This window comes from Parasteatoda tepidariorum, chromosome 6 (genome assembly GCF_043381705.1).
Source record: "Parasteatoda tepidariorum isolate YZ-2023 chromosome 6, CAS_Ptep_4.0, whole genome shotgun sequence".
NCBI classification, from domain to species: domain Eukaryota; kingdom Metazoa; phylum Arthropoda; class Arachnida; order Araneae; family Theridiidae; genus Parasteatoda; species Parasteatoda tepidariorum.
In genome coordinates this window covers 10,039,775-10,051,822 of record NC_092209.1, presented here as the reverse complement: position 1 = coordinate 10,051,822, position 12,048 = coordinate 10,039,775, and the positions used below count along the sequence as shown (strand labels likewise).

Here is a 12,048-nt window from a genome sequence, read left to right as displayed (position 1 = left end):
TAGAAATGTGGCTTTGTTGAGGATAGGGATATCGTTATTAAGAAAAAGGTTGATAAATTTTGAATATCAAGTCTTCTGGGTTTTTTAAAAATGTGTGTTTTGGTATTAGGATCATTTGATTTAATGCATTTTTAACGTTCCTTTTTATATCTTTTACTAATCTAACGTCTAATTTCTTGGTAGGTACTTTATTTGCGTTACATTAGAGTACTGCGTACTGGGCTATGGGCCTCCCAGACATTGGAGGAGAGTGTCAAACTTTTTACAGAGGTTAAAAATGAAATATGTGAGCTTGAAACTAAAGATGGATATATCCAAACTATAGTTAGATCTATATCAGTTAAAGCTTATTTATCCTAAAGAGTGGACTTTAAATATATAATGGATATAAAATAAAAAGCCTCAACTATGCAATAAGTCAAAGTATCCTACTTTATTGCAAATTTTTGTAACTACTTATACATAAAGCCATGGTAGCTCCCGGGATAGAGCTTTCGTCTTCCTATAAGGTAAACTGGGCTCAAATCCCAGTGATGGCTGGTCGATACGAATTCCGCACCCGGGTCACGCCGACCACAGTTCTGACGTAAAGTCTCCTTAGTGGTAGACGGATCATGGGTTAGAGTCCTCTTGCTGCCAGGCTAACCGTGGCAGGTACTCGTGGTTTTCCTCACCATATAGTGCAAATGTGGCTTAGTTCTACCAAAAAGTCTTTCACGACGGTAAATTTCTCACAATATTTGATACAGGAGTTCCCTTGTCTTCAGGATTGGGCTCAAAATTACAAATATGCGGAATTGAACATTAGTAGTCGTAAACCCAAAACATTGGGTTGACTATTCAGCGACGGTTATAAAATATAATAAAACTTATATATAAATACGTATAATGTAAAAATCTATTTAAAAAATTGCATGGTTTGTTGGGTTGGGGGTACACTATCAATGACGTGAGCAAACAACAGACAGCAATCTGGTGATCCCTGAATGGCCATTTACATTTCATCCGATTGTCCTTAGACCAGTGTTTCCCAAAGTGTGGTACGTGTACCCCCTGGGGTACGGAAACAGTTTAGGGGGGGTACGCGTTCTTATGCGAAATATCTTGCAACAAATGAAAATTTCAAAAAATTTTATTTAAAAACTGATCTTGCCATGAAAATTTACGATTACGTATTTTTCTATTGGCTATTTTTTGCTGAGTTAACGGTTAATAATTAGTGGTGTCAACAGTTGTGATCTTTAACTTTTGTGTAATTTTTTTACATAAAAAATACATTCGTTTTTTTATTAGTGGTACACAGTGTTACGAAAAATTTAGAAAGGGTACACAAAAGTCATAAGTTTGGAAAACACTGTCCTAGACGAAAGTGTGAATGATTAGAAACTGCATGGAAAACTAACTGCTCTAACTTGCGTGAATCCCATTTATGTGTATTTGCATATGCGAATAGCAGGCCCTAAGAATCATCCATTAAATGGAACCCCAATATTAAAATGGAGCTTGATCAGGGCCGCCTCGAAAGACTTCTTTCGAGGCGGCCCTGGCTTGATCCCGTAATACCAACCCATGGGCCATCCTCACTGCATGTTCTAAAACGTGTATGCGTATTTATATGTGAACAAGAATCTGAATGACAAGTTCAGGCTCAATCAGGACAGGAACTCACAAGAAGTATAAGTGGTTCTTAAAATGAATTGCTCACGCACGCGTGAATCACAGTCTCATTCCATCTATTTATCTTTTACGTGCATGCGAATGTTTAAAAAACAACATGTAATTCAAACTGCAATCGCAGGTGCGAAACGTATTCACGTACAGTTGAATCGATTCAACGCAGCAACTTGAATGGTCCTTTAAAAGGAAAATTTTAATCCACCGCACGTGCGGCTGAATTATCCGCATCAATCGAAACTTGCAAAACATTTTGCCTGTTAGTTTCTGGCTGCAGATAATATGAAGGCACTCATATTGTTTGCGTTCTGTTTTATAAATTTACTTCTAATTATTTGCAAAATACCGGACATTTTCATGATTTAAACGTTTCCTCAGTCATGTCATTTAAATCATGTCATTTAAATTCACGTAACATCAGAAAACAACTCAACATAACTTTTTTCCTATTGTTAAACACGCTACAGGCGTTGTTATTGGTGTTTTACCGCGTTTCTTTAATTTTGTATATTTTGTTATTCTTCAAAATTTTTAAGTTAAAAATTTTAATAATTGTGAATAAATATGGCATAATTGTGTGCAGTGTAATGATTTATAAAGCATCTCCTCTTCTTTAGTGTTGTTCCTTGGAATATAAAAACCGCGCAAACTAAGCCTATCTGGAAATAACCGCTACTTATTGTTCTTTGTAATGCGTAGTTGATCTCTTTGTAATATTTTACTGATTCTTATCAAGTTTACTCTCGGAATTTTTCTGAATAGTGTAAGTAATTTTTGCACTTGACATTGTATTTGTTGTTATTGTTTGTATATGTTTTGTTGACTGTGAGGAGGCGGTATGTCTGGGCTTTGACGGCTGCAGACCCTAAACTTTATGTAGTGTTTGTATTATGAAAGTGCGTCTTGTTATTATGTGCAATAACTTCATAAAGATTGTTTTGCTACATATTGCACCAATAATAACAGATTCATGCTTGTAACTGCAAAGTTTAATTATCTGTTGACAAACTGAAATATAGCCGTACACCGCTTTGTTTGACTTTTCGATTTGGCGCCAAAAAATGTCGCCAAGATCCATATTTAGACAGCTGATAAGGCGGGATTTTTTCAATACCTTGCTCTCCACCTTTTGTTTGTAAATAAAAAATTAATCGTTTTTATTTATTTATTTACATTTTTTTAGTGTTTTTATAAAATAATTTTATTTATTTTTTATTATTTAATTAGATTCTGATGTTATCCTTGCTTATCATGCCAAGACTTGTTTTTGTAACTTTTTGTTCATAATCCAAGTATAATTGCTATTTTTATTTAATTCCAAATATTAGATTTACAATATTTTTTTTAATATTATATTAATGAAAAAAATATTAATTTAAATAATATTTAAAAAAAATTCTGTTTATTTCAATAGCAAGTAAATCATTGAGTATCATGTTAAAGCATGTTAATGAAGTCTGTGTTATTCTAGTATTATATAAAACAACAAATTTTTTTTATTAATTTATAAATCACTGTTATATTATTTGATGTCCATATTGTTTTCTGTAAGTATTATTACTTGTATTAGATTATGCCTGTTATTCAAAAAAAAGTTATTTCTTAACATGTTGATAGTTAATATTGAATTTATAGTATGATTCTAATCTGAAGTTGCGCTTTGATCTTTTTAATTTATTCAGATGATTACTAATCATTTCTTCTTTTTTTTTTTTTAATATTAAATCTTTAAAATTATATATGAAGTTTCTCAGCTTATTACATTGCAACGTAGGGACTAATTTTCACTAGATATTAAATTAAATAGTTTTATATTATTGAACCATTTTGTACACTGTAAGATTATTTTAACTATATATTCATTATGGAAGTACTTCATATACTTTGTTCACTTACTTTGTACTTTGTTCATATACTTTGTAATGAATATTATCTTTTCCTCTCCTTCTTATTGTATATAAATTCTGAATATACTTTCAAGAACCTATTAACTAGCATGTCATTTTCTTAGAATATATATTAAATATACACTCTATATGAGTTTAACGATTGAAACAATTTTATTTAAACTCAGACTATCTATAACCATGTAAATTAAGGACCATTTTTAGCTACAAAACCTACAAAATACCACGTTAATGTCATTATAATAAGGAAAAAATACAGAGAAGGGTGTATTGTATTTGAATGAGGTATAGAAGTATTTATATTATGTGCGTAATTTTTAGCTTTAATGTAATATGTCAATTCAGATAAGTAAATCTGCTCATGATGAGTGAACTATTATCTTAAGAACTCTCAGTTGTGCTATATATTCCTGCACAAACTTGTTTATATAGATACAGAGATGCCAATTTGCTGTGGACAGCAAATATATATTTTAAAGTGATAATTAATCAATTGTGATTCTTGATTTAATAAATTCAATTCAGTAAATTTTTATCCACCATTTCTAAATAATTTGTAGGCTTATATAATTCACCACTTTATAGTACTTATGTCATGCTATACTTTTTAAAAGCAAGCAAAAATAGTCAAATATTTGCAAAATTTACTTTGTAATTAGTTACCGTTTTTTTAATTATTTTGGCGTGTCCGGAGCAGTTGGCATCTCTGTAGATAGAGGACATTTAAAAGTTTTTTTATCAAACAACTTGCTACTGCATACTTTTTTAGTGTATGTCAAATGTAATATTGTTAATTTCTTAGGTGTAACATATGGGGAGGCACACTTTTTAATTTTAAAAAAACTTTGTTTATTGTAAGTGTTATGTATTTATGCATGTTTATTTTTTATATGTATGCATATTTATATATAACTATGTATAAAACTTAAAATAAGCCATCATTTATAATCAAAGCGTGCCCCCCCCTCCCTTATGCTATGCATATTGTTAATCTATTTTTGAAAATTCTTAGCTTCTATTAATTTTTGAAATTAAAATATATTTAATAGCCTTTAAGTGCGTATTTGTCATTTATAGGGCCTTTACTGTGTTTGCACATTCTACCTAGAAACCAATAGTTGTAAGCAGATTTTTATGTCAAATTGACTGCATATAAATTATTTATTTTGCACCAAAGCAAAAAAGTCTGCACGAAATTGTTTTTTTAATTAAGCATTATTTTTCTTTATAGAATCTCTTATATTGTAAGTTGGATGAGGTTGTTAAAATGTTTTTAGAGCAAATGAAATATATTTGGTGTGGTGATAAATTAAACTTTAAAAAGACAATATCAGTAACTTGTATTTTTATGAGGTTTTTTAATTATATGCTTCAAATCCTCATATGAATAATAAATTTTTAAAAAAAGTAATAAAATCAGGGTTACAGTGATTTTAAATCATTTTTTTTACATATTAATATATATAACTTAATTTACTAAATAATATGGGCTGTATTAAGAAAAAAAAATTTTTTAATACAGGAATCTTTGCATTGTGATTATTTTTGTTATAAGTAGTTAAACACAGTCATTCTTTTTCAGAATAAAATGTTTCTTGAACATAACGCATATGTTGAAAATAAATCAGTAGATGAACGTATATCAAGAGCTATTGATAATGATCATACTGCAGCTATGAAAGCACCTAGTGTTAGTAAAAAGCATTTAAAAAAGAAGAGCAGTAAGTGCTTTGTTTTATATTATGCATTGTTTTTCTCTTATTTAAAAATGTATGTAGAATGTGTATTAATTGATGTGTTATGATTATTGTAAAAAAATTTCTGATGTCATGTTTTGTCTGACAAAGATTTTTTTGACCAATATTTTTTCTATCTTCTCTGGTGTTTCAGGATGTTAAAAGTTTGGCCTTAATTCTGTGTCTATCTTATCATAGAATTATTAATATTTTTAAATTAAAATATTTTTCCTTATAAACTTTTCAAAGAAAAAGAAAAATCTTGTCCAAACGAAATAAAAATTGAGTAATGCAACTGTTTTATAATTTGTCAGAAGGTTCAAGGATTTTCACATTAACTCCTTATAAATAAATTAGCTGTTTTCATATTTGGGTAGTATGCAGAATTTTTAACTATATTATATCATATTTTTTATTAATTTTTTACGGTATATGAGTTAGTATGCTAATTTGATAGTATTTTAATAAAATTTGAATGTGATTATTTGATTAGATAAACTTTATTAAAATAAAGGTATGAATGCTAACTTATGTAAAATATTAAAAAAAAAATTCAGTTTTAATTTCTTAAGAAATTTATTAATTTTATTTTTCTTCTCAATTCTTACTTATTTCAATTTGGTATATTTAAAAATAAATTGTTAAATAGCATGGAAATTAATACTATTATTTAAAGTAGATTGTAGTTATCAACTGTTTAACAGATTGTATTAATTTGTTTAAAAGAAGTTTCTTCCACTTGTTTAGGAGTCTATTTTTTTTTAAAGTAGTTTTTTCCAATTATGGAAAATTAATCCTTGCTTTTAACTAATGTTTAATAATGTAAACATTCGTTAGTATTTGATACTTTATTAGTACTATAATTTAATTCACGAAGTATGNACTTGTTTAGGAGTCTATTTTTTTTAAGTAGTTTTTTCCATTAATGGAAAATTAATCCTTGCTTTTAACTAATGTTTAATAATGTAAACATTCGTTAGTGTTTGATACTTTATTAGTACTATAATTTAATTCACGAAGTATGTTTTTAAACTTAAACACTATAAGAACCAATTGTGTTACCAGCAGGGCTGCAATGGGTATGGAAAAGTAAAAGCTAAAAGTTTATTTTGTGTTGGTAGAAACGAGAGTAAAGTGCATGTTTACCATGACTTATTGATGGGTGTATTATATAGTAAACATTAATTAAATTCCTAATTTTTTTTTAAGGAAATTTGGAATTTAGAAATTATTTAAAATTATACAATATTATACTTTATTTTGGATAGAAAAAGATCCAGCATCAGTTGAGGGTAAAAAGGATTTTGTTTATTTAAAACAAAATGCTAAGTAATAGGTTGCGTTTAAATTAAAAGTATGTCTGTGGAAAGAAATTTCACCACTAAATTAGCATTAATAAACAATTTATAAATATCCACTTTTTTTATTAAATGCTACTCTAATAAAAAAAGAGTAACTGAGAATTATGAATAAAATATTACTTTGCTTTTCAACTTAACATGCAAATAAAAATTTAATATTAAAATGTTATATTAATGTGTAGAGTTCCTTTTTGTTTGTAATATGTATGAAAAACCTCATACTTCATCATTATTTAATGTCATTAACTGTATTCAATTTGACGTTTGTATCAATTTAACTAATGGGCTAATATTTTTGTTCTCAAATTAATTCATATGAATTTTAAGTAAGCCTTGAAAGATTTAAGATACTATATTTGAATTTGAGAAATATTTGAAAGTAATAGAATGATGAAAACATCTAAAAACATTAAGTTGCATGGTGTAATTAGCTGTATTCAATTTAATTCATGAACTAATCATATTTATTTTCTCAATATAAGTAATACAAATTTTAAGGATAGTCTGAAAAATAAAGGTAATATATTCTTCAATTCAAAAATATTTGAAAATAATAGAACAATAAAAAGAACTGAAAATTTCAAGTTGCCTTCATTCATGTATATATAAAATAGTAAAGTAATGATATGTTTTACTGCTAATGATGCATAGGAATACTTTTGAATATCCTCTTTAACAGGGTTGGGTTTTTGACTTCAAAAAGTGNGTTTTACTGCTAATGCATAGGAATACTTTTGAATATCCTCTTTAATATAGGCATTGCATTTTATAAATTTTAAAATCGATAAAAACAGACTGCGTAGATACTTAACTTATTTTGACAATTTTTTCTCTTTAAAAAAAAAGATTGTAATTTAAGCCATCGTTTAAATCACAAATAACAAACACTGTCTAGTATGCTACAGTAATAATATATGGTTTGTGATATGTTTCATTTTCTGTATTATATTCACATTTTTTCACTACGTGACTATAACTGTTTATGACTATTCATAGTTATATACAGGGAAAAGATTTTTAAACAAAAATTGTCTGGGTTAATTCTGTAGATGTTTTTCTATACAAGGAAATCAAGAACAAAAATATATGTCAACCCTTAAAATGTAGGGAAAAGCACTATATATAGAAAAAATTTTCTCAATAGTTAATTTCCTAATTTGTAAACTGACACAATGTGTGTTATGTTTTTCATTTACATTATGTATTTAAATGCTATAATGCTCTAAAGTAGTTACAATTTCAGAAAATTTATTTTGAATGTGATCTTAAATTTCATTGATTAAATTGCAATTTTGAAATTAAATATAAAAAGAATATTTTTTTTAATTTCTAGATGGCGATCCTTACAATCAAGAAATGATCACAGTGTGCATGTTATGTAAAAAAGCATTCAAAAACCACATATTTTATAGAAAACATCTGAGGTTGCATGAAAAAACTCTAGTCTGCACACTTTGTGGAAAAGTGTTTTCCAAAAAACATCATTTACAAGGACACATGTTGACTCATTCGAAACATCAATATCAATGTCAGATTTGTCATAAGCGCTTCTCCCAGAAAGGCAATTACAATCAGCATTTAAAATTTCACGCAAGCAAAAAATTGTACAAATGCAACATTTGCGACAAAGATTTCTCCCAGCAAGAGCATTTAAAAGCTCACCTGCGCCACCACAATAATGAAAGGCCATTCGAATGTGAACTATGCCATAAATCCTTCAATATAAAAAGCTCTTTACAACGCCACATGAACTGTCACACAGGTGAAAAACCTTTTATCTGTGATATTTGCAACAGAGGATACACTAGGCGTTCAGTACTGATGCTGCATATACAGCAGGTGCACGAAAATAAGAAGCCTTTCCAATGCGATGAGTGTCAGCTGTGTTTTTCTCAGAAAGGAAACCTCCAAGCTCATTTTCGTCGGAAGCACCTGCAGCCTAAATCGGACGGGAAGCGAAGCAAGGATAAGGAAGGCAAGAACAAGAGAAGTCTGAAACGAGCGAGGCAACGGTCGAATGCCGCTAAAGTTGCTGCTGGCAAGAACTTTCCTCATCTCAGTTCTTACGGAGAAGATCCTTCGAAAAAGTTGAACAAAGCTCGCATGGACAATACATCGCTCCACAGCTATGCGAGCAAGGTCAAGGCTATAGTGAATCGTGGTGCTGCGAGGGTGCAAACAGCGAGGGCTTCAGAGGACCAAAAGTATTTGAACAAATCTAAGTCTGTATTTCCATATGAGAATGGAAACCGTAAAACACAGTCCAATGGCCAGTCTACGTCGTATAATGCAGCGCAACTCGATGCTTCCTCCTTTGATAGCAATAGTTCTTGTAGTTTATCGGATGAGGCTGTCGATGTTGGCTGTAGCTCTAGCAGTGGCGATGACATTCCAGAAATCAATTTCCCTAGTATTCTCGAGAACCATTCGGAAGAGCCTTATGATATGAAAGGTTACGATTTTGAGAGCCTTCTGGATAAAGGGTGGGAATATCTTGTCACGGATAGCGAGAATATTTTAAGTTCCTCTTTAACTCCAGAAATGGATGTGTTTACTTCCCCTACTAAAGTTAGTACTTCACTGACAAAAAGTGATCCTGATGATATATTTTCTAGTTTGTCTTGGACTGATGATCAGCCTTTATTCACTGCAGAGGATTTAGAGGAAATCAAGGATATTTCGAGCATTTCCGGTATGAATTCCTTAATTCAGGGCAGCTTGGAGGGCATAAAATGTGAATCTACCGAGCGATCCAGCTGTAATTCGAACATTAAAATTGGTAATTCTTTCGTTTCAAATATGCATAAGTATAATTATACAGAACCACCTATGGTATGAATCATGTCTTTTTATATATATATAAATAAATATATCTCATAGCTGTCATTCCTATGCAGTTATATGAAAATATCGATTAGGTACAACTTAATTCTGAGACACACACAAAAGATTATATAGAGAATAGTATAAAAAATATTTATGTATTGACGAAAATGTGAATAGGATTAATGTGCTCTGTTTAGCAGTATTTGTAAGTGGGAATGGTTTTTGTGATGATATATTTTCATAAAATGTGTGTAAGGTATGCCAGTATTTCAATTTTGTGCATTTGATTCCTGTTATATGTATTGACTCCAAATATTGACTTTGTAAAATATTATGAAATTTTTAAAAAACGAAAAAAAAAATCTTATCAATTGTGAATCAAGAATAAAATTGAAGTTTAATTCAGAGCTTTTAAAATTGCCGGTGTTCATAAAAAGTATTGCCACTTTTAATTACTATAAAGAGTACAAAAAAATAAGGTTTAGGTTTGTCAGCTATGAATATTGTATGTAGCACTTTACGTACTTTCACTATTCCTCTGTACCTTTCTGTAATAAAATGTTCTAAAAAGAAGCTATTTTTTCAATGTTCATTACACCAAAAAGATAATATTTCTTATGTTTATTAACATTTTTACCTCAACCATGAAGTATTATAAAATGAATTAAATTTTTTTTTAATTTGCGCTTGAAATTTTTGAAAAATAACTTTATATTCAATTCTTTATCAGGTAAGTTTATAAAGTTTAAATTTTTGTTGGGGAATGAAATACGAAATTAAAAAACCAAGAGATTCTTCCCCGCTGTCATTTGATTATACTTAATTTATTTTTTATGATAATAAAGTATATCAATTTTAAACATTTATGCACTCATATTAATCTATAAGTTTGAATTTTTTATTAAATTTTTCAAGCATTCTTTTTGTTTGTTTCAGTCATTATTTCTGTTGTAGACAACATATGTCTTTTTTTTTTCTCCTTATTACTTAACAAAAGCATCGCATAGTTAATATTTGTCGTACAGAGTGTGTTCCGCATCAAGAAGCTGCTTTTCTCTTCTGTATTGAGGTAGTGGATATTTTCTGTTTCACACAGAGAAAAGAGAAATTTCTTGCATAGTAAAACCAGTTGAACCTCTGGCTGCAGAGTTTAAAGCAAATATTAACCTCAAAAAGAAGATGTATATCATACATAACATAAATCAAATATTATTGCCGGCATATTTTTTTCTTTTAAAAAAGTGGGTTAAATTTATACATAAAATTGGATTAATTCGTAATTGTAATTCAGGATACAAACTTGAAATGTGCTGCAAAATAGCTTAAGTCTTGTTGCTTGTACAAGTTTCATTTTGCTATTGTAGAGCTCCAATGCGACATCTTGCGGTGATTCAAGAATTTAGCCTCACAGGTAGTGCTTAGGACAGGTTGCCATAAAACTCGTGTGCACAATAATATAATTGATTTCACCTATAATTATCTATAACTAAAATTTATACAAAACAATGAACTATGTTTTAATAAAAATTTCGAAACTAACAGAATAAGTGTGCAACTTTTTTCTATTAATATATAGTATTTTAAAAAAAACTAGAATAATACATTCTGAGCAAGGATAAGTAAATGAAACTTTAAAATAATATGCTGATTCCCAATATGTTATTATATTCAATATTATACTGATTTCTAATTTGTTGTATTCCTTTATATAATGATATCAATAATATTAAAAGATATTAATATTTACAATATAGTAATAAAATACAACTTTCAATAAAACATACATCCAGATATCAACAAAGTGGAAAAGAAAATCCAGCTCTTGAAATAAAATAATTGCATGTTTTAACTCTAAAATAAGCCACTCAAGGGAACTAATATTTTGCCGTGAGTGAGAGGGGGAAACAAAGTTTTCCAACGAAAATATGAATAGCGCCATCTTATTTTTGCCTGACTTGGCAATGTGCACTTTTGATTATCAGTGAGAAGCAATCCATGTTTCGCTCTCTCTGGATGAAATTCTAAGAGGTATCACTCTTATTCCATTCAAACATTTTTTTACAAATTATGTGCAATAACATAAAAAGAAAGGTGGTTTAAAAATTTCCTTTGAAATCTTTGCTAGACTGAATTACTCATTTTATTTTATAACCGTCGTTGAATTGCCGACCCAATTTTGGACTCTTAATGTACATCACCGTAGCCCTGTAATATTGAACCTAACCCAGAAGACAAGGGAACTCCAGGATCAAGTATTGGGAGAAATTTGCTTCAGTGGAAGACTTTTTGATGGAACTATCTCGCCTTTACGTTATATGGAGAGAGAAACCACGAAAACCTCTAACCCATAATCCGTCCACCACTGAGAATATTTTTATGTCGGTGCGGAATTCGTATAGACCAGCTATCACTGGGATTCGAACCCAGTTCGCTTCATTGGGAGGCGAGTGCTCTATCCCTTAAGCCACCACGGCTTCTGAATTACTCATTGTTAATAGACGCATTTTGCGATGTTCTCCCTAAGCGTTTTTTGAGAGCGGCCTT

At 29.6% G+C, this 12,048-nt stretch overlaps 1 protein-coding gene across 1 annotated transcript; it reads left to right on the top strand.

Annotated features, from left to right (window-relative positions):
• Positions 1 to 1,943: 1,943 nt before the first annotated feature.
• On the top strand, positions 1,944 to 10,077 carry LOC107454203 (uncharacterized). The gene is made up of 3 exons (XM_016071312.3): positions 1,944 to 2,437; positions 5,164 to 5,302; positions 8,012 to 10,077. The coding sequence occupies exons 2-3, from the start codon at positions 5,170 to 5,172 to the stop codon at positions 9,514 to 9,516; spliced, it is 1,638 nt and encodes a 545-aa protein (XP_015926798.1). The 5' UTR covers positions 1,944 to 2,437; positions 5,164 to 5,169; the 3' UTR covers positions 9,517 to 10,077.
• The last annotated feature ends 1,971 nt before the right edge of the window (positions 10,078 to 12,048 follow it).